The sequence below is a fragment of the Scleropages formosus genome, chromosome 2 (genome assembly GCF_900964775.1).
Source record: "Scleropages formosus chromosome 2, fSclFor1.1, whole genome shotgun sequence".
NCBI classification, from domain to species: Eukaryota; Metazoa; Chordata; class Actinopteri; order Osteoglossiformes; family Osteoglossidae; genus Scleropages; species Scleropages formosus.
The window spans coordinates 33,328,932-33,352,473 of record NC_041807.1 but is presented as its reverse complement, the minus strand read 5'-3'; the positions used below and the strand labels follow the sequence as shown (position 1 = coordinate 33,352,473).

Sequence of the window (23,542 nt, the reverse complement as noted above, 5' to 3'; positions counted from 1 at the left end):
TTTGGGTTATTTAGGTTGTTCCGTTCAGCTATGAATGAATGACATTAATTTAAAGACTTTAAAAGATTTTATAGCATAAACGAGTTTTTTTTTTTTTTTTTTTTAAAAAAAAGGGTCTGGGGTGTAGAACCATCAGTAATTATAAGCCCTAGGCCCTAGGGAGAAGTGTGTCTCAGGACCTGGGGTTACAAACTCACTCCATGGAGGGCTGGGTTGTGCTCTAACTGACTTTTCTGTACTCACCCATAATCCAAAACCGGGACACAAAGATTATTTATTTTGAGCCAGAAAATTTTCCTCTGAAGTGTGTTGCTTTTGCAGCGCGCTGCAAAGAAAAGAAGCGGCATCACCGTGACACAAGGAGAAAGTGTCCCGAGGCTGTTGAAGGATGATCGGCGCTGCATCCGGCTGCAGTACCTCCCTTGTACGACAGTGGGCGCAGTGTGTGCTTCCCAAATCACACAAGAAAAATGATGAACAGCACAAAAATAATCAAAATTAAATGATAAACCCTCACACTACGCTTTTAAAGTAATTCTCCGTGTACTGACAATTTACAAATATATATGTGAAAATAATAAAGAAATATAGTTAAAAATGTACTGTACAGTCAGCAAAAATTGCATATCTTCGAGCTTTGCTGCGTTCATTAGAGTGCTGTTGAGGGGACACATATACACGGTGTACATACGGTTATTGCAGGAAACATAACATTATGCTTTTTGCAAGAAATGACCGCTTGAAAGGAGGTCATGTTTTACTGCAGCGCTGTACTGCAGACGCCCCCTGGCGGCCGAGCTCGGTACCTTCCGTCCTGCGGCGCCAATCTGCCGCTCTTTACCGGCACCGAGGGGGTTCTGGGCTCCGCGCTCCGGATCGGACGGGCAGCTGGAGCGAGCGCCCCTGCGCGCGACACACATGCCATGGAAATGAACGGCGAGGGCGATCGAAACAGCGGGGGGGAGGTAAGGCAACTTGGCAAGGCGAGGCGGACTCGAAAAGCGGCTTTGCGGAAACTAAGCTAACAGCGAGTAGCCAGCCGGCTAACGGTACCCGCCGGACGTCCCGGAACGCTGTGGGATCGATGATAAGCTGCGAACGTCGCCTACGCGGTCCACTACGTTGTAGGATCGTATCAACCGTGCCCACACGTTTCAGCACGTTGTGTAGAGTCAATCCGATCATCGCCGAGACAACCCGGCAAGTCCTAACATGAGCTCGTCGCCGGTACCGATATTATCCCAGAACTTGGTCGGATCCGCTTCCTTCCTTGTTGACATTCTAGTATGTTGCTGGATCAGCTGAACACCTCCTGGGTATTCCAGTACGTTATGGCATCTCAGCTGAGCATTTTCAACATGTAGGACCAGATGAACATCGCCTAGATTGTAGGGTTAATGTAAACAATCCAGTACATTGTTGGATCAGTAAGATACATTTATCTGACGCCTTTCTCCGAAGCGACTTACACTTGTTTAACCCCTTTATAAGGCTGGGTCATTTTACTGGAGTAGTTGGGGGGCAAATAACTTACTCAAGGATACTATACCTAAAGGTGAGATTCGAACTTGTCACCTTTGGGCCTAAAGGAAGCAGCGCTAACCACTACACTACCTGTTGTCCCTAGAAAGCTGCCATTTTTAGTTACTTTTACTAGTTAAATCAAAATGATACAAAGTGCTTGAATAGTGTTCTGACAAAAAAAGACAGTATATGACATTTTTAACATGAGTTGTTCCTGTATTATGCTCACAAACACATATACTGTACTGTACCCTGGAATACAGCGTTTTACTGACACCTACCGGCTGGATGTGCAATGACAGGTGGAATAACAGCTCGTGGTCACTCCATAGCAGAAAGTTCAGGAAAAAGATGAGTGAATTAAATCTACACACACACACACAAGACAAAACCACTTGTCCCAAGCGGGGTTGTGGCGAGCCGGAGCCTAACCCGGCGGTGCAGGGCGCAGGGCCGAGGGGGACACAACACGGACGGGACGCCGGTCCGCCGCAAGGCACCCCAAGCGGGACTTGAACCCCAGACCCCCCACAGAGCAGGGCCCAGCCAAATCCACAGCGCCCCCAAATTAGATCTAATTAAAATTAAAAATAAATAAATTGGAAAATGGCTATCTGAAAATTCAAAGAAAGAGGAGCCTGCCTACATTTTAACTCAACATCTTTTCTCATTTACTGAATAATTCTTGAATCGATCCCCTTGTTCTCAGTGTTCTGCTGCATGTGTAGAAAGTGTATGGTATCTGCAGTCTTGTTTTGTGAACGGAATAATAATTCAGTCGCTTTCTAATCTACATTTACATTCAAAGTTTCCTAATTCGTGTTATTAGATACACAAAGCGTTACGGGCGACATTAGTCAGCAGCTGCCATCGCTCAGGGGCCGTATGCCAGCCCTCTCTTCACGGCACAGGGAGAACTCTCAGAGAGCACTTTATTTTTATTTTGACCTGTGCCTCTGATAGAATTTCAGTACTTGAAAAATCGGCTTCTTTTCTGAGGGTTCTCCGCTTGGTGGGAAATAAAGTGGACGCGCATTTACATAATGCTAATAACACGGAACACATGGTTTTGGTGGCTTTCTTCTGCATGTGGATATACAGCACAGAGGAAGTGGGGGGACCCCAGGAACCTGGTGTATTAATGACAATAAATTACAACTTACTCCCAGTGTGGCCTCAAATATAAGTAGATAAGAAAGCAACTGGTCCTGTGGTCATGAGTGATTCTTTACCCAGATGTGCAGTATGATTTCACTCCAGACGAGAACAGGGTTGAACATATATTTTTTGTTTGGTAGTTCTTGAAGGACTGGTCGTTACAGCAGGTCCGAGGTGCCTTACAATGCTAGGTACAATGTAACACTCTCATACACACGTACACACGCTACAGTCTGTTTAGAGTCACCGGACCACCTCCGGGCTGTGGGAGGAAACCAGAGCACCCAGAAGAAATCCATGCAGGCGCAGACAGAACATGTAAACTCCACACATGCTGAGCAGGTTCAAACCCACTTCCAAACCGACAGCCAAAGAGAGGTGAGCCACCAGCATTGTCTGCTGTGCCACTGTGCCGCCCACAGTTGAGTAAAATATACCCGTGTACAGTATATGTACAGGTTAAAACTATGGAGGAATTTAAATTGCTGCTTATACCAAATGAAAATGCGCAGATGTGTAAATGGCGCTGTTGCTCACATAGGTCGTGTACAGGGGTTTGCCGCCGTTAAGTGATTCCCGGGACTGGTGTGAAATAAGTGCCTGACTTGCATATTTTCTGGACATAAATGGAAGCCGAAAGCTACAGTGCAAAGTCACTGGAAGGTCTGTGAGCTCCGGTTCGCTCATCTATCAGCTCTTGGCACCACGCACTCCTTCTCTGTGCACAGGGAGCTTATGGGAAGGGCACCCCAGGAGGGCTGGTCTCCAAGGCACAGATCTGCTGGCTGTGGACAAGTGTCAGATTCCAGCACTAACAGGATTACTGCATTATTATCATGTATTCCTCTATGTGACTCTTTTCTCCAAAGCAGCACACTATTTTAGCTTTATGTATTTAAGCTACTTACAATTACTTACTCATATACATTTACATTACATCATTTAGCAGACTCTTTTCTCCAGAGTGACTTCCAACAAAATCTGTGTAGTGTTGCTATCAGCCCACACACCTTATTCACCGTGGTGACTTACACTGTTAGATACACTATTTACGCTGGGTCACTCATCCATACGTCAGTGGAACACACTCTCTCTGTCACTCACACACCATTGTTTTTATTTTTAAGAGTGTCTCTAGTCAGCATGGGTGACTGAGAATCACCAATCTACCTGAACAGCATGTGTTCGGACTGTGGGAGGAAACCAGAGCACCCCGAGGAAACCCATGCAGACGCTGGGAGAACATGCAAACTCCACACAGACTGAGTGGGGATTGAACCCACGGCCTCTCGCAGCACTACTCGTTGCACCGCCATGCCGCCCTACACATACGCAATTTTGTCATTTTTACTATATCAATTCATGGTAATTTAACCCAGAATATACAGCTGCGGTAACGGCTTTTTGAACTCAGGACCTTTGATGGAAAGGGGACGGCTGTAAACGCTACCTATGCTGCCCACTGTTAAATTCTTCGGGACAGTCTGCACATAAGGTATAAATAATTTGATTTGACTAGTGATATTAAATTATCAATGTTAATTGTTTGAACAGAAATTCCTTCTGTTCTAAAACAACTCTAGAATGTTCTTTGAAGTCTCATCAATTGTTTACTGTACTCTGTCATGAGAACTGCCTTGTGCCGAATTAGCAAAATGTTTTTTTAGTGAACCTAATTTGTGGTAATTGCTTGTGTCCACTCATGTTATACAGTTTAATTAGTACAATTATGTGATACTTTCTCCAAAGCAACTTACAATTATTTACCCATTTGTTCAGCTGGGTGATTATATTAAAGCAATTCAGGGTAAGTACCTTGCTCAAGGGTACTACAGCTGAGCGGGGGAATCAAACCTGTGACCTTTGGGCCCAAAGGCAGCACCTCTATTTTGTACATTACCAGCCACTTGCTGTAGTTTACAGCTTATTATTACTTACTGTTAACATTCGACCTCCATACCTGAGGAGGTGTTTCCTTTCATAAAACACCACTTTGATGTGAAGTGTTATTATTCCCATTAACCTTTATTTACCTTACACTTTTGCTCGAGGTAACTTTCAGCGTTAGGTAATCAGGCTTACGTGACGTACCCTTTCATACAGCGTAGTACTCTTACTGTATCCATTCTGTGTAAGTATGTTGCTCAAAGGAGCTACAACAGGAGCGGGATTGGACCCAACAGCCTTCTGGTTTAAAGGCATCAGCCCAAACTAGGATGCTACCTGCTGCCCCAGTGCGACCTCCCGCCCCAACACAACTAAAAACGTTACTTTATAAAGGATTAACTTTTGTTTGGCTGCAATAAAAATTTTGCACATATTTTTTATTAGAATGATATGATCTCCACAGCACAAGGCTAAAGGATCACATTAGGCAGAGTAATGTGAAATTATTCCCAAGCCTGAATAAATGATTCATGTCTTATTTCAGGGCGATACAACGTTAATCCCGACTACTGAGCGGAGCGTAATTAGACTTCCGGTCGCATTGTAGCTGGACGCTGTGAGATTTGCCTAAGGGCTCGATTTTCCATACCTGGGGGACTGCCAGAAGTGCTGGGGTCTTCCATCATGACGCCACCGGTTGCCAAAAGCCACATTTTTCATCTCTCCACCCCGAACACACCAACACTGGCCCTTTACGCTGATCATTTCCCTGAGGGCTGGAAATGATTGGCATGTCCACAGCTGGCAGGCCGCGCAGGAAATGCCTGATTGCACCACAAATTACCACCCCGTCACAAATGGCCCCAGTTTAACACAGCTGACACCGACAGCTCCGCTCCATTATGTTGTTCTCCCCCTTGGTGCGAAGGAATGTGCGATTGCTCTGCGATGGAGCGGCATGCTGTCCAGGGTGTGCCCTGCCTCGCACCCTCTGCTTGCGGAACAGACTCCGGGTTACCGCCACGCTCTTGGACAAGCGGCAGTTGCTGATAGGGACATGGATGGAGCTTGTCCTTTTGACATCAGTTTGCTGTAGTCCCCTTTCTGAAGCTAATAGTTTTGTTGTCGAGCCAAAGTAAATCACAGTTACACCTGTTATACGGGTGGCCCTTTTTACCCGAGCTCTTGAGACTGAGTGCCGCTGCAGTACTGCCCTGCTCAAAGGTGATGTAACGGCACTCATTCTGGGACTCAAACCAGTGACCTACCCAAGGTCCTGCACTAGTCCACTCCCTGTAAGTCATCACCACCTGCTTTCCTCTGGTTGAACAGTACATGAGGACAGAGAATAACCCCAAGTGCAGAATACCAATGTCTCTCTCTGCACACTGCTATACATCTGACTTCAGTGACACCACACTGTAACCGAACCGTTGGGTAGATCGGACCAGCTCTTTACCAGAAGTTTTTTTGTTTTGTGGCAAAAAGTGTATTAAACACACACGGGGTTGCCAACTCATGCAGAAGAAACTAAGGGACACTTCTGGGTCCTTCGTAGGAAAATAAGGGACGTTCGGAACTTCTTTGCAGCTAATGTATATGTGTAAAAAAGAAGTCTCTGCTGGACTGAAAGGGGGTGTGGTGGCGGCGCAGTGGGTTGGACTGGGTCCTGCTCTCCGGTGGGTCTGGGGTTCGAGTCCCGCTTGGGGTGCCTTGTGACAGACTGGCATCCCGTCCTGGGTGTGTCCCCTCCCCTTCTGGCCTTACGCCCTGTGTTGCCGGGTTAGGCTCTTGCTTGCCGTGACCCTGCTTGGGACAAGCAGTTCAGAAAGTGTGTGTGCGCTTGACTGAATTAAATGCTAAAATGTATGAGACACATTTAATTTGCTTTTAGCTCACTGACATACATATCAGTTGTAAAAAATAGATTAATTTTAATGTCACGCTAAAGTCTCACACACCATTACACACATATCACTATAGTGTCTGCTTAGGCGATTTATAACACTTGTCACAACACTGATGAGGGACAGACTCACAGTCCTTTTGAGTGATTTTTTTAGCTTAAATGAACAGACACAAATTCAAAAAAAGTGAAATTTGCATCAATGAAAAGTACACGATTTGCTAAGCTTAACTTGTCTTTAAGCACAGCAACTGATGAAAGTAGGCTGTATTTCGCAAATTTTTATGAACAGCACAAACAAAAGGCACACGGTAAACTGAGGCGTCCCATGTACGGTACCAGTGAAGAGTGTGAGTGCACCTGGGCAACACCTGTATGGTAAGAACTGCGCGGAAGAGCGGAAGCAAAGTACAGCCCACCTGTCCCGCATCTCTGGGAACTGCTGGAGGAGGTCAGGGAAGACATGGTAGTGTCTAGTTATAGTGTGTGAGTGACAGAGAAAGTGTGTTCCACTGATGTATGGATGAGTGACCCAGTGAAAGTAGTGTATCTGGCAGTGTAAGTCTTTGGGTGCTCTGGTTTCCTCCCACAGTCCAAAGACATGCTGTTCAGGTTCCCAGATAGTGTGTGAATGACAGAGAGAGTGTGTTCCACTGATGTATGGATGAGTGACCCAGTGAAAGTAATGTAAACCCAATGTGGGTTTCCTCTGTGTGCTCTGGTTTCCTCCCACAGTCCAAAGACATGCTGTTGAGGTTCACCACAGTGTGTGAGTGACAGAGAGAGAAAGAGAGTGTGTTCCACTGATGTATGGATGAGTGACCCAGTGAAAGTAGTGTATCTAGCAGTGTAAGTCACCGCGGTGAATAAGGTGTGTGGGCTCATAACACTACATAGTGTTCATTGGTAGTTGCTTTGGAGAAAAGTGTCTGCTAAATAAATAAATGTAGCCCCTTTTCCTCATTATTTACCCTTATTAACCAATTTCCTTGTGATGAAGCTGTAGTACATTTGCATCAATATTTCCTACATTTACATTTATTCATTTAGCAGACGCTTTTGTCCAAAGCGACGTACATCTCAGCATTTCCTTTATTCCTTTTGCTGACACTCACCTCCAAAATGACTTACAGTGTTACCTACAATCATTTACTCATTTGTACAGCTGGGTAATTTTACTGTAGCAATTTAGGGTAAGTACCTTGCCCAAGGGTACCACAGCTAGAGGTGGGGTTTGAACCTGTGGGTCCAAAGGGAGCAGCTGTAACCACTGCTCTGCCAGCTGTCCCTGTATACGGTAGATTGTTCACCTCCAAAGACCATCAGCTGGTAGAGCTCATGAGTTACTCTTCTGTACTTTTATTCTGTTTTTAGAAGCCTCCTTTCTTAAGTCATGTGCCAGTTTGCACTAATCCCATTAATGTTCTTGTCTGAACCGCTGCCAGATTTTTGGATAACCACAGATTTGCCCCTCCCCTGCATGTAATAGTGGATTTTACTAATTTGTCAGAAGTACAAGGCATGAAAGGAAAAGCCCTTTGTCTACACACACACACAGTGTGACATGAAATGACTTTTATTGCAATCATCAGAGCAGTTCAGGGTAAGCCTCTTGTTCTAGAGCACTACAGCCAGAGGTGAAATTCAAACCTACAACCTTTGGGTCCAAAGGCAGCAGCTTTACCCACTAGGCTACCAGCTGTCCCTGCAGTCCTATTTTTAGCTCTGTAGGATAAAGGTGTCAACTCCTATGGATAAACAGTAGTGACAGTAAAGGTTACTCGGTAGATGGTGAGTTGCAGCCCCCTCTAGAATCACAGATGGGTCCAAGCTTGGGTATGAAGGCACTTTGTCAGCACTTCTCTCCTTCTCACTTCTGCCTCGATAGACACGTTCAGCTTCTTTCCTTCTAGTCCGGGCATTCTGATGTAGGATGGAGGGAATGGGGACCCAAGGCGACGCTCTTTACTGCAAAGGTGGAGCAGAACCCGCGGCTCTCTGATGTACCCAGGAGAAAACGTGCCAAAGGAACGCGTCTTATCTCCGCGTTACGGGTTCCGAGCGAGTCGGAGCGGCGCGCCGCTGACCTTTCTGTGAGCAGCGTGGCATGGCTCTCGAGAGCACTTCTGCGCTCCACAATGGGCCGGTGTGGAAAAAGCGATGATGTCATCCCTCTGGCCTAATTGCATGGATAAAATGCCCTTTCGTATGCTAAACCGAAGGAGAATGAAAAAGAGGATCAGGCAGCACAGCTGAGGGTTAACGCTGACCCTGCTGGCCAGAGCCTCGCTGGTCTTCATCAAACTGTCACCCTGTGAAAAAGGATGAATAAACAGCCCTAAATGAAGCATTCTCATCTCAAAAGACAAAGTGTGCGAAGCGGGATCGAACGAACCGAGAGGGTGTTTATCGTTGTAAAGAGTCATCACTCCAGGGATCTCTCACTGAAGGAACTTTCTAGAGAAGTTCTTCCTCCGCGTGTCCACGAGAGCTCAATATTTGCCAAGCTGACCTCATCAGTGAAAAAAAATAAAGAGGATGTTGTTTCCATGGGTACCAACCTGGTCTCCCTCAATTCCCCGGATATGTAGTGCGGTTACACAATTGTTTATATGCCCATGTTGGCCCTCGATCCAATGGACCCCTGTTGTACTTTGCGAAAAGTGCAAAGGTTCTCCCAAAGGGAGAGGGGATGGGTTTTACAGGGATGTGCTTTTCCTCTTTCTGGAAGGTACCTGTGCCACCGCTTGGCGCAAACAGTAAAAACAAGGTGAATCCTGTAAATGTGGCCGATTGATGGTTGGCTGGTTGTCTGAGGGAAACCGGTGCGGAGAGCAGCTCAAACTGTTGCGGAGCCGCGCTGGTCTCCGTGTTTCTTTAAGCCCACACGCAGGGGTCTGAATGAGCTCGGCGGGAATGCGGACGTGATGTTGATCAAACTGCCGTTCTTCTCATATTAATGTTCTACGAGGCTGAAGGCCAGCGCCTCGGACGTGAGGAACGCTGACCAGCCCCCTGGGAAAGAAAGGCACGGTGTTGATCGCTCAGTACCGTTCTCTAACACGCACTCCTCAAGTTTTTGTTGGAGAGCTGAGTCCAGCAGGGCTTCCGTGTGTCCTTACTCTGCCAAGAGCTCTTAAGGAGTCATATGGGTCCTCTTACCGTTTACTGAGTTTACGCTCTTCTTCAAACTGGGTTACGATGCTATATTCTTATACTAAGCTTCTCACAATGATTTACCCATTTGTGTAGCTGGGTGATTTTTTTACTGGAGTAACTTAGGATAAGAGCCTTGCTTGGGAGAATAACAGCAAGAGCAACTATTAGGACCCAGGTCCTTTGAGTGTGAGGTGACAGCTCTGCCCACTGCACTACTAAAGGCATTTGCATTTATTAACTTAATTTACAGTCTTCCTCAGAGCAGCTTACAATTATTTATCCTTTTCAATAGGAGGGCAACTCAGGGTATCTGCCTTAGGTTCTACAGCTTGATGTGACATTTGACTCTCTGATCTTTGGATCCACAGGCAGCAGCTCTAACCCCTACGCTACCCTCTCTCCCATGCTGGGCTCTTGACGTGGTGGTTTACTGATGAACCGCAGCGGAAACATAGTAGACTTTGCCTTTCGGGACCACAGCTGAACAGCCTCGGTATAATATAATGAGCGGTAAGGAGGAGGCAAAGTCCCTGTTGTCTCCATTGGAACGGGCACAAGGGCTCAGTGCCATGCTTCGCAAGCTCGTGACTTGAGTTGTGCACAGGCTCCATGTTTATAGTTAACCAGGCACTATATGCTCTTTGTACACATGACTGAGGTGTTACCCGTGTCCTCTGCTTTTTGCGCAACTCTTAAACATGATGAGATGACAGTTATTGATGACTGATGTACTGGATGTGGCCAAGGCAAAAATGCACTGTTGTTGCTAACTATACCTTACCACAAAGGTAAGCGTCACATTGATCAGCGTGTTGTCACGCGGGACACGGGGAGCCGAGACGGCCGAACCCAAGCGCAGCGTTGTTCGTTAGACGTTGAGGGAAGAGGCAAGGTCTCAAAACCAGGGACGGGCGAAGGGTCGGTCGATCGGCGAACGGGACAGGAACGAGGATCCACGGACGTGGTCGGAGAATGAAGCGAGGAGTCAAAAAACCGGAGATCGTGGACAGAGCGAGAGTGTAGTAACACGAGGAAGGGCGGTTGTCCCAAACGAGATTCCGCAACGGTACGGGAGCTGAAGAGGGTCTTTATAGGGTGAGCGATTACTCATGAGCTAGTGCGGAGTCAGGTGTTGTTGCTTGTGTTGTGGGCGTGGATGTGACACATGTAGGGGTGGCAGGTGGCATTGTGCTTGGAGCCATTACCTAACAGTTGAACAATCCAGGGTTGAATCCCACTGCTGCTTTAATACTCTTGGGCAAGGTACTGTACTTCCCCTGAATTGATACAGTAAGAGTACCCAGTAGTGTAAATGAGTAAATACTTGTAAAGCTGATTATCTAACACTGATAATCACCTTGGAAAAAGATGTTGGCTAAATAGAGATGAATAATTATAATAATTAAGACACTTTCTGAAATTCATGGTCTACAACCTGCCAATTATACCATTACAGCTGAGAATATTTACTGTAAAATTTTGGGATCCCTTAGTGAAAACATGACCCCATGACCATACCAAACTCTGTATTTTTCCAGAAAAAGACATGGCAGCACTCATTTTCAGGTTGTAATATAGCACAAATGCAGTTATCACGCAGGTAATAACATCTATTCGACCAAATAACCAGATTGAGGTAGTAATGATGTTAGTTGTGCTATTTTTCTCTTTTCTTTCAGGTGATCCAAGGTCGTGCTTTTATGGAATTGGTATAAACACACAAACACACACGTTGGTTGAAGCCGCTTGTCCCGAGTGGGGTCGCGGCAACACAGGGCTCAAGGCTGGAGGGGGAGGAGACACACCCAGGGTGGGACGCCAGTCTGTTGCAGAGCACCCCAAGCGGGACTCGAACCTCATACCCACCAAAGAACAGGACCCGGCCATACCTGCTGCGCTCCCCATCGGTGTAAAATGTTCTGTAAAAAAAAATACATTTACCTTTATTTATTTAGCAGACACTTCTCTCCAAAGCAACTTCCAATGAATTCTATGTAGTGTTATGAGCCCACACACCTTATTCACCGCGGTGACTTACACTGCTAGATACACTACTTACACTGGGTCACTCATCCATACATCAGTGGAACACACACATACTCTCTCTGTCAAATAACTTACCCATTTATACAGATGAGTCATTTTTAATGGAACAACTCAGGTGCAATTCAAACATGCAACTGCAGAGTCCAGAGGTGACAGCTCTGACCACTATACCACCTATGGAATTTTTTATTACTAAATTAAAAACGGGCGTTACAAAATCAAAAGTTGTAAATTTAATTTGAACACCAGTGCATTACATGTTGGACCGCAGTCCTGCTCTCCGGTGGGTCTGGGGTTCGAGTCCCGCTTGGGGTGCCTTGCGATGGACTGGCGTCCCGTCCTGGGTGTGTCCCCTCCCCCTCCAGCCTTACGCCCTGAGTTGCCGGGTTAGGCTCCGGCTCCCCGCGACCCCGTATGGGACAAGCGGTTCTGAAAATGTGTGTGTGTGTGTGTGTGTGCATTACATGTGGGTGGTGCAGCGGGTTTGGTCAGGTCCTGCTCTCTGGTGGGTCTGGGGTTTGAGTCCCGCTTGGGGTGCCTTGCGATGCTCGGGACAAGCGGCTTCAGCCAGTGTGTGTGTGTGTGTGTGTGTGTGTGTGTGTGTGTGTGTGTGTGTGCGTTACATATATGCATGAAAAGAGTGGACATTGTAATGTGTTCTCTCCTCCTTTTAGTGGAAGTTTGAGTTCTCCACATAGTTTACTCTCACAGTGTTTTTCCAACACCACACTTGTGTAACGCGTGTCCTGAGAGCACTTGCACACTTGTGAAGCTGTGATGCCAAGTTTAAATGAGAAGAGTCTTTCTTCAGGGGGGTGTGGTGGTGCAGTGGGTTGGACCAGGTCCTGCTCTCCGGTGGGTCTGGGGTTCGAGTCCTGCTTGGGGTGCCTTGCGGCGGACTGGCGTCCCGTCCTGGGTGTGTCCCCTCCCCCCTGGCCTTACGCCCTGTGTTGCCGGGTAGGCTCCGGTTCCCCGTGACCCCGTAAGGGACAAGCGGTTCTGAAAGTGTGTGTGTGTGTGTGTGTGTGTGTGTGTGTGTGTGTCTTTCTTCAAGCAGCTCTTAAGTCTGGAGAACATCAGCGGGCTTGAGGTTTGCCTCTGGAGCAGCTCTTGGTGCACAGGGTCAAAGGGATCTGGTGTGATGTTGGGTTCAATTCCAATGGGAAGGGTGACGTTACGCATCGTTACACACCTCATTTACTGCACCAAGGCAGCAGGGGCCGCAGTGGTCAGTACTGTCGCCTTGCACTGCAGAGACTAGGGTTTGAGTCCCAGCCCTGCTGTAGTACCTTTAATGAAGGTACTCAACTGATGCAGTAAAAATGACCCGGCTCTATTAGTAGGTAGACAACTGTACTTCGTGTACAAACCTGACATTTAAATAAGTAAAAACACACACACATTTTCTGAACCGCTTGTCCCATACGGGGTCGCGGGGAACCGGAGCCTACCCAGCAACACAGGGGATAAGGCCTGAGGGGGAGGGGACACACCCGGGACGGGACGCCAGTCCGTCGCAAGGCACCCCAAGCGGGACTCGAACCCCAGACCCACCGGAGAGCAGGACCCGGTCCAATCCACCGCGCCCCCTAAGTAAAAACAAATGCGCTGCATTCAGTCCCCTTCAGAGCTGTTCAGACCGGGAACACGCGGCACTGCGAAGATGTGCGAACATGTGATGTGGGAAAGTTTAAAAAAAAGAAAAAGGTACGCCACCTGCTGCTTTTCGCAGGAGAGCATAAACGCCGCTGTCAGTCACACTGAAGTGACTGTGTGGCCAGATAATTTCCTCTGTTCGTTATCGCAGTGCTGAATTTGTGTAAAAATGCGCCACAAAGCGTGTTTTATCTCTCTGGGTCTTCTGGGCGGGCCGGCGGTGGGGGGGGGGGGGGGATGTGCCCATATCAACAGGGGACGTGTTCAGTGACTGACAATAATCCGACACGCCTCGCACACGCACGCATCCTTGAAGAAGAGCACAAAAAGGGCTTTCGGGGTTAATTAAGCTCGCCTTTATAAAGGCGCCTCTCTGATAACGGGCTCGCGATTTCGCGACACGACTGCAACGGAAAGAGGAGCCCTTTCGAGAAGAATATGTAAATTGGCTTCGTTGGGAAGCGGTTCATTCAAAGGACTCGGCATTTTTCAGATGTCGCGCCACCTGTCCCGTCGCCGGGGCCCCATCCGCGGGATCCTGGTTCTAGAAGTTACACAGTGGGCTCATTGTTAGAGAATAACCGAACACGTGAAAGGACCTGTGGAATTTCGGGATGAAGCCGCCCCTCCTGTTCTCGCACGGCTCGGCCTTGAAATGTTTTTAAGGTTCCGTTTAGCACTCGGGCACCGCAGCGGCGCAGCCGATGACGCTGCGGGTTCGGACACGGGTTAGAATCCGGCTTAGCCTGCGTGGAGTTTCTATGTTCTTCCCGTGTTCGTTTGGGTTTCCTCCAGGTGCTCTGGTTTCCTCCCACAGTCTAATGTTGTGTGTCTCAGGTGAATGGGTGACTCTAAATTGCCAGTAGTGTGTGTCTGCGTGACTGAAGGAGCGTATGATTGCCTGGTCGTGGACTGGCATCCAGGGTGTACCCTGCTTCACGCCCCATGGTTGTGGGATAGACCCTCACAACCCTGCGTGGGACACACGGTTATGATAATAGACGAATATTTTGTATTCTTGTTTTTAGCATGTCTTAACACGGTATATAGTCTGATCCAGAATTTTTAAGTACCGCTTGTGAGAATAAACACCTCGAGATTTTAATAATCTGTATGAATAATTATGAGCGCTGTTATTTTTATCGGGCAGGGCAAAAATCGAACGCGTTGCTCGCTGAGATTTCCCGCTTGCTTTCTAGACATCGCGCTCTTATTTCGCTCATGAATTTCAAAGGCTGAGTAAAAGCGTCCCAGCCCTCCCCCTGAAGGTTTGATTATACAGCACTACCCGCGCTGTGCAATTAGAGGCTTCTGTTGATACGACTCGGGCTTTTTAAAGCAAAATGTTCCCTTTGCTCTGCGTCAGGCAAGCTCAGGGATTTTTTTTGTGTGTGTGTTTTGTTTTTCTTAGTCTTTTTTTTCCACGGTGAAGTAATTCGAAAGCGTTGGAAGCAGCCCGCCTCTGGCCGTCAAGGTTGTTTCAGGAAACAACGCTGCAGCCGCTGCAGGAAGTGGCTTTTGGGTGGAGGTGCCGGGTGGGATGCTGGCCCGTGACGTTTCAGTCCAGTGACTCACATCCGACCTCCTCGGACAAATATGAAGCGGAGCACAGACACTTAAGCAGTTGTGGCCGTCAATCCAGAAGGGTTTCCCCGAAGAACACGTTCAGTTCTGTCAGACAGCTAAGCGTGTGCCTTACTGGAATCGGAAGAGTCGGGTTCAAGTCCCTGCTCCTGCCGTAATAGCACCGATCGAGGTACTTACCCGGGACTAGTCCACCTAAAATCAGCTGGGTCTGAAAGCAGGTGAACAATTAATGATCAATAACCTGGATTCCAGATGAAAAATCAAATACAGGCAGCGTGTGAGAATTAAATCTGCGATGACACGACCCTCATCTGTATCATTCAAAGGTTCGGAACAAGTGGGAAAAGCGGCCGAATCCCAGCGGTTAATGCTTAATCAAATTAAATACATTACACCTAAATACATGATAAATGTCAAATAAAGTGCAGTTGTGTTGCTAACATTCGAAACAGAAATTTTTGAAAATAGAAACATTTTGCAGTTCATGTTTTTAATTAGAGGGGGCGCGGTGGTGGTGCGGCGGGTTCGGTCGGGTTCCGCTCTCTGGCGGGTCTGGGGTTCGAGTCCCGCTTGGGGTGCCTTGCGATGGCACCCCAAGCGGGATTTGAACCCCAGACCCACCAGAGAGTAGAACCCAGTCCAACCCACCGCACCCCACACATCAGTACTATAAAAGTTTTATTTTTTGTGTAGCCAATAAAGTTGAAAGTGACCCGAAGCTGACGAACACTGGATATGTTTGTTGGGATGTGAATGTGGGTTTGCAGACATAACTTTATTTGCAGTCACACACACACACATTTTCAGAACCGCTCGTCCCACATGGGGTCACGGGGAACCGGAGCCTACCCGGCAACACAGGGCGTAAGGCCGGAGGGGGAGGGGACACACCCAGGACGGGACGCCAGTCCGTCGCAAGGCACCCCAAGTGGGACTCGAACCCCAGACCCACCGGAGAGCAGGACCCGGTCCAACCCACTGCGCCACAGCACCCCCTATTTGCAGTCATTTTAAGTAAATTTTCATTTGAGCATTACAATTCAAATCCCAGTCTTACAGACTTTTGTATACGATAGCCTTATGTGTTTTTTCTACAGAATCTAACCTGCGAATAAAAGGCGGAACATGTGAATTATGTACCTTTTACAGAACAGCGCACCCGTCGTTCTTTTACCGATAGTGACTTTTAAAGTGTCTTTGCATTTAAGAACAAATCGAGTTACGAACAGACTTCTAGTGCCAGTAGTGTTGATCAGGTGAGGAGTCAGTGTAAAAGCAGTGTACGTGCTCTTTTTCAGCCTCTGTTACTGATTGGATTTAACAGAAAATGACAGTATGGGACAAGCGGTTCAGATGATGATGATGATGATGATGACAGTTTTGTGGGGATGAAAATGTTTTAGTGGCATTTCTTTTTAGAACTGTGAGCGTGAGTCCATTTACCATGTTTGACAACCACAGACCAGTGTGTCCCATGCTGCAGGCCCCTCACAGAGGACACTGGGGTCGCGGCACCCGACCGCTCAACATGAACCACTACGCCAACAAGAAGAGCGCGGCAGAGAGCCTGCTGGACGTGGCGCTGCTGATGGCCAACGCCTCCCAGCTGAAGGCCGTGCTGGACCAGGGCCCCGAGTTCACCTTCTACACGGCCCTCATCGCGCTCATCAGCATCTCCCTCATCCTGCAGATCACCGTGGGCGTCCTGCTCATCTTCATCGGTGAGACGAGGAGACATCACATCCAGTCTGTCGCGCACATGCCAAGGAGGCGAGCAGAGGCGGAGAGGAGCGGGGGAGGGGGATGGGGAGCACAAGGGGAGCACCTGTCAAAATCCATCGTCTTTGTCTGCAGGAAAATATGCATGTGAATATATTTAAATAAAAAACAGGCCTTACTTGGGAAGAGGGAGGTGGAATCAAATGCAATGCACCGCCGTCATCAATCAATCGAACGAACGGAGGCTTTGCTTTAGTGTCAGGCGCCGTTTGAACCCAGTTGTCGCTCGGCACTCGGCACGTTATCTTCCTGTGGGATAAGAAGCCCCAATTCCTCAACGTGGGGAAAAAAAACTGAAAACAATTTTCTTTAATCCTTCTAAGGAAGCCAATCTAGACACACACCTGGAAAGTGGGAAATAAGGAGAGGAGAGAAGTTGAGCGGTTTGTACAAACAGCGACAGATGTGTCTATTAGGAACAGATGTTGGTGCTAGTGGAGAATGTTGTGTGTACCTGGAGGCAGGTGGTTTGTGGAGCTGCTTATTGCTGGGCTGACTGAGCTGTGCATGATGAGGGGGAGTAATGGGGCGGCGCTGCCAAGAGCCAAAGGGCCCGGGTTTGAATCCCACCTGCTGCCTTAGTACCGTTGATCACGATACTTACCCTGAACACACACGCACATCATCATCATCATCTGAAACCGCTTGTTCCATACGGGGTCGCGGTGAGCCGGAGCCTAACTCGGCAACACAGGGTGTAAGGCTGGAGGGGGAGGGGACGCACCCAGGACGGGACGCCAGTCCATCGCAAGGCACCGCAAGTGGGATGCGAACCCCAGACCCACCGGAGAGCAGGACCCGGTCCAACCCACTGCGCCGCCGCGCACCCCTCTTACCCTGAACAGATACAGTAAAAATTGCCCACCTGGGTAAACAGTCAATTAACTACAGTACGGGTAGCTTAGTATGCAAACCTGACACTGAAAGTCACTTTGGCAAAAAATTATGAGGAAAAATAAATAAATAAATATAAAATTAAGATAAATCGCACACACATTGACTGAAACCGCTTGTTCCGAGGGGGGTCGCGTCCAGCCGGAGCCTAACCCACCAGCGTGTGGCGCAAGGCCGGAGGGGGAGGGGATACACCCAGGACGGGACGCCAGTCCGTCGCAAGGCACCGCAAGCGGGGCTCGAACCCCGGACCCACCAGCGAGCAGGCACAGACCAAACCCATAGCGCCGCCACCACGTCCCCCATTAAAATTAAGATAAATAAATAATAAGAAAAATGACTGTAATTAAAGCACTGAATCGGTCCATCAAAGGAGCCAAGAATCTCCTGCAGCGCCGTTGAAGGACACTTAGCGGTTTGACTGGATGCCACCTTTGCTCTCTGGGGATGGCGATGAAGGCACCGGCCGTCCTACAGGCAGGGCTCATTGCGGACAAAAGCGCGTCTATAACCACAGAGACTGGAGCGGCGTCCGGCCGGAAGTCGGACTGTTCTGGGCTGTCTCGCTCGCACGCACGCACACGGAGTGCCACGTCGCCTGCAACGACTGTAGATTACAGAGGGATGTGACCGCAGCGGTTGAGAGACATCCTGCTACTGACCGGCTGCTCGGCTCCATGGCTGCCGTTTCTAAACTGCGTAAATCCAAAATTCAAATTCGTCTTCCACGTGTGTTCAGCTGCATTTTGAAATAATCGGAGGGCCAGCAGGAACAATTCATGACTGATGTGAAGTGCCGGAATTATAGCTTGCAGACACACAAGACGCTAAATTGCACCTTTCGGCTAATTCCGATCGCTGCCGCACTGGTATTCAAAAGTGAAGAGTAAAGTAGCGATTCGGTAAATTACACCGCTGTCAATTTCCTCAATGTAATGTTCCCCACAGCGGCAGGATATAAAAGTTAATTTAAATATTTAAGGAACAAGGTGCTTGATCATGGTGGGCGACTGTGGCCTGTTGAGTCATGGTAAACACTGTCTTTGGCTGCTTATCTCAACGGAGTCGGCATGTCCCGCAGCGCAGGCGACTCTCGATAAAATGACGAAGAAACCTTTGGCTAAACATTGCCGTTGAGCTTCTTAATACTGTCAATGCATTTTAATTAACACTGGAGCGCACAGGGGACGGATTCTTCAAACACGCTTCCAGTGGACTTTTCGTAGCGGCGGTAACGTTTCCGCAGGAGATCGCGGCAGAACGGCTCGAGAAGGAGGGGAACTTCTCGAGTGACGTTTCCTGTTCGTGACGGGGATGGTGAAAATGTGCCGGGAAGAGCCTTTCCTGAATTCGTTGAGAAATACGCTGTGTACGGAACAGCATGTAGCACCGGTGCCTCGCATCTCCTGGGCTGCGTTTGGACAGATGGTCGAGTCCCGCTCAGTGTGTGCGGAGTTTACGTGTTCTCCCCCTGCTCAGTCAGGTTTCCTCGGGCGCTCTGGTTTCCTAACGCAGTCCGAAGACGTGCTTCAGGGGACCCGGTGACTCTACATGGGCTGCAGTTCCATCCAGGGTGTACCCTGCCTCACACCCTATGCTTCTAGTTTCTGGAGCACTGGGACTCTGCGCTGCCTTGCCGTGTTTATACATTTAGGGCGTCAGAAGCACCTCCCTCCGAAGTGTCCGGCAACATCGGACCCCCTGCAATCCAGCACAGCTCGTGGTCTCACGCCGCTGCTTTCTTTTCTCTCCCTCCTTCTCTCGCAGTCAAGTGGGACCTGAACGACGAGACCAAGCACTACAGGCTGAACGTGCTGGAGAATATCAGCACGGCGATGGTGTTCGTCATCCTCGTGGTGAACGTCTTCATCACTGCATTCGGCGTGCAGAAGCCCGGCAAGAGCTCCTAGCGGCGAGCCCGCCGTAACCAGCCCCCACCCTTCCGTACCCTACAGGTACGTCTCCGCTCTTCGAGTTTGGGGGGAGGGGCACGGAGAGCTCGGCCGTCGTCCTTCCGGAGACGTCTGGCCTATTTTCCCAATCCCTCCGAGGAGCGTCGCTCACGAAGGCGCAACCAAAAAGAAGCAGGGCCGCCGCCGCCCTCCCACGTGGCACTGCTGTCAGTGCAGCTGTGTATGTGGTTGTAACCCCCGCAGGAGAGTCAGGAACACGCCATCGACCGCCCAACCCCCCCCACTCGGCCGCCGCACCTCAATATTTAATGGAGCACAAGTAGTTCACTTAGCAGGGGCGTTGTGGTACACTGAGACCACCCTCTCTTCTGTGGTGGAGAAACTTGCAACAAATTTCAAAGCGAGAGATCGAAGACATCGGCTCCCTTACAAGAAGAAGCTGTCCGTTTTGTCGGCAGATTCCCTGTAGTCATAAAGAAGTCCAGCGTGAAATATTTTCAGTGCTTAAAATGAAAGCTTCGCCTCTCAACGTGCCGCACGCGGTGGATCACGTTGAGTGACAGCGTTATTTTACCCATAAGAGAGCTGTCAGAACGGCAGGCATGACGACGTAATCTAGATGTGAGCCCCTCTACCTGCACCAACACAATTGCTTCACCATAAATCAAACAGTTGTGTGAAATGCTGAGTGTGATGTTTCCTTCTAATGCTGCATAAGCGGGAATGTAGTTCACGTACCGCGAAAGCTCTCGCGTTTTTTTGTGCCGGGGTGGGGCAGCTAGGGGTGGTACTGACTTTGGATTTCTGATGGAAGTACAGTTCAAGAGAGTTATCTGTTATATATCCAAGCCCGGATGCTATATTATACACGTTATGTTATATATCCGTAGGGGGTGCGGTGGCGCAGTGGGTTGGACCACGGTCCTGCTGTCCGGTGGGTCTGGGGTTCGAGTCCTGCTTGGGGTACCTTGCGACGGACTGGCGTCCCGTCCTGGGTGTGTCCCCTCCCCCTCCGGCCTTACGCCCTGTGTTACCGGGTAGGCTCCGGTTCCCCGTGACCCCGTATGGGACAAGCGGTTCTGAAAATGTGTGTGTGTGTGTGTGTGTGTGTGTGTGTGTTATATATCCAAGCCTGGATGTTGTATTATATACGTTGCATTATATAATCCAAGCTTGGATGTTATATTATGTACGTTATGTTATATATGTTACGTTATGCCAGTCCGTCGCAAGGCACCCCAAGTGGGACTCGAACCCCAGACCCACCGGTATACATTATGTTATATATCCAAGCCTGGATGCTATATTATATATGCTATGTTATTTATCTAAGCCATATACAAGCCTGGTCTAGACTCTATTACTGTTAAAAGACTTTTGTTCATGTATTTGTCCGTTGTATTTTACAATGTGAAATTTCTATGTTAACCCTTCTTACAGTGGTTTACCCATATATGGGTAATTTTTTCAAGAGAAGTTCAGGATAAGGTCCCTTGGACAAGCCTGTCAGGTGGGATTTTCAACCCACCGTCTTGTGGCTACAACCTGGACAAGGGCTTGTTTACTGACAGGTGTACATCCCTAGGTGACTAGTGCCTCTTTCGAACGTGGCCGCTGCGTACGGGCCCCGCGTAACGAGGGGTGCTCCTAGAGGGGCTCACGTGACATTGAGCGTCTGGTCCCCGCGCCAACCCCCCGGCGATCCTCACGCGTCCGTCTCCGAAAAGATGCGCGCAAACCCTGCGGGGCCGGGAGCAGCCACCCCATCCTGCCTCCGAGCTCTGCTTCAAGCGCAAATAAGATGTTTTTCATCGCCCTCCATCGCCTGCCCTTCGCCCGCCCTTCGCCGCCGCCCACTCACACACTCTCTCCTTGCAGGTCCACGCCAGGAGTCACCCCGGGAGAGGAGTGCAGATGGACAGCGGCGAAACGCCCGGATCCCCGCTGCCGGTCGAACGCGATGGGCCGCGGGGTTCAGAAACGGACCGTAAACCTCCTTTATGGGGACACCTATGCGTCCCAGCATGCGCTAGTGACACAGGCCGAGAGATACCAAAAGACACGAGTGCCTCACTGCCAGCATTAGGTCATGGGTTTATTTTACACATCATGTAAACACACTGAGTCCGAGTTCTTGGGTATATGGCACGAAGGGGGATGTAACGGTAATTAACGTACAGATGGCTTCTCAGGAGGCAGTGCGGGAGCGGAAAAGGGCTTCATGCACAGCGAGGAATATTTCTTGCGTTCCGTTCACTGCTATCTGTACATTTAATGACAACTCAGAAACGTTCAATAATTAGACCTGTGAGGGGGATAGGTCTTCATTACAGATCCCCCCCCGGTTCAATTCGGCTTTTCTAATACGTAGACCTTAGAGTAACATGCAGAAACCATCGTTTTTACGTCTTCACGTTGCAGTTAGGCAGAGGGGGGCAGTTAGTTTTCATTTACGGTGTTATTGTATCATTTGTTTGTCTGTGGAGCCGGGAGTACGAGTGCTTCGTACAAGGGCAGCCGGGCTTTGCGAGGTCAGATAAGCCACCGGGAGAGGAGGATCATGGGAGAAAACTCAAGGTCTCTCCGCAGCGGTCTGAGGTCCAGACCCATGTGAGTGTGGGAAGAGCGCCACCCGGTGTCCTCTGATCTGCAGCACCTTCGCTGTGTCTCAGTCCTGCTGCTGACTGTGGTTCGAGTATCACCGGCATCATCTCAGTCTGGGAGGCATGGGAGATATAAGTAAATTAGAAATTGTTTACCCATGTTTCTCGCACCATCACTATAATAATTGGATTTGTGTTTATAGATCTCGTTATTTATTAGGTACTTTTGATTATGGCTGTGTTATTTCTAGAAGCTGCGTTCCATATTTGTATCTCAGAAGTGTTCGTTATAAGGTGCCTTTCACTACACCTCAAACTGTTAAGCTCAGATCAATATTTAAAGAGCAGTTTTACAACACTGGAATATCAACAGAGCAAAGCGGTGGAAGGTTGATAATTAATATAGCTTTTAATTTCATAGTGGAAGCTTTACGACCTATTATTGTGCCTGTTTTGAGCAACATTTCAGTAACAAATATTTAATATTCATTTTGCAGTTCTTGAAGCAAGGTTAAGCAATATCTCTGTCGGGTGCTTTCAGATCATTAGAGGTGATGACTGCTTGTTTCTACAGGAAAGTGGCACCAGCCTCCATCCCAGCAGGCCCCAGTTACCTGCTGTTTGAAGTGTAAATACATTCCTCTCGCCTAGGTGCCCCCTAAAGTGCGCGTACTGAAAATCTGGTGTGAGGAACTCTCCGCAGGACTTCGGGGACCAGTAACAAGGTCGATGTGCTCATACGCTCACTCGGTGCTTACACACAGTCTCCTCACGCTGGGGGGATGGGCTGGAAAAGGCCGTATAGGCAAGTCCTGTAAAAACATGCATGTATCCAGTACGCTGCTCTATTTGTCTCTAATATAGTTTTTTTTTATAACCATCACCTTTTTGTCTGAAGATATTGCTTTGATTCGCTGTAAACTGCTTTGTTGGCAGGACAAAACTCAGCTTGTATTGCCAAAGAATTCTTATTCCACACTACAATTTTAAGGCAACACTTCAGGTTACATTTACATTTATTATAATAAATACGTAGAATGACTTTCTTAGATAATTATTTTTATTCTTACTTCATAAATATTAATATATAATATATAAATACTATATATTAATATTTATTAATTTGTAATAAATACATAGAAAATACAATGTGTGCAATACATTAGGAGAAAGAGGCATAGATGGAGATGTGCGATACTAAAGTGCTGTTAGCTTCTTTACGCCATATGAACCGATGTCCATCACACGAGTAGCTGCATAAAACTATCAGAATATCTATTCCTGATCACACACACACACACACACACACACACATTTTCAGAACCGCTTGTCCCATACAGGGTCACGGGGAACCGGAGCCTAACCCGGTAACACAGGGCGTAAGGCCGGAGGGGGAGGGGACGCACCCAGGACGGGACGCCAGTCCACCG

At 48.4% G+C, this 23,542-nt stretch overlaps 1 protein-coding gene across 4 annotated transcripts; it reads left to right on the top strand.

Moving 5' to 3' along the window:
* Window positions 1–812: 812 nt before the first annotated feature.
* Window positions 813–23,488, top strand: LOC108940254 (ninjurin-1). 4 transcript variants are annotated; one of them, XR_003797435.1, is made up of 5 exons: window positions 813–965; window positions 16,407–16,644; window positions 19,364–19,551; window positions 21,388–22,837; window positions 23,453–23,488. XR_003797435.1 is itself a non-coding variant. In XM_029249954.1 (4 exons), the coding sequence occupies exons 1-3, from the start codon at window positions 924–926 to the stop codon at window positions 19,504–19,506; spliced, it is 423 nt and encodes a 140-aa protein (XP_029105787.1). In that variant the 5' UTR covers window positions 813–923; the 3' UTR covers window positions 19,507–19,551; window positions 21,388–23,098. The 4 variants fall into 4 exon arrangements, 1 of the variants encoding a protein (XP_029105787.1); XR_003797437.1 differs by lacking the exon at window positions 23,453–23,488 and having other exon boundaries at window positions 21,388–22,119; window positions 22,764–23,098; XR_003797436.1 differs by lacking the exon at window positions 23,453–23,488 and having other exon boundaries at window positions 21,388–22,248; window positions 22,764–23,098.
* Window positions 23,489–23,542: the final 54 nt, after the last annotated feature.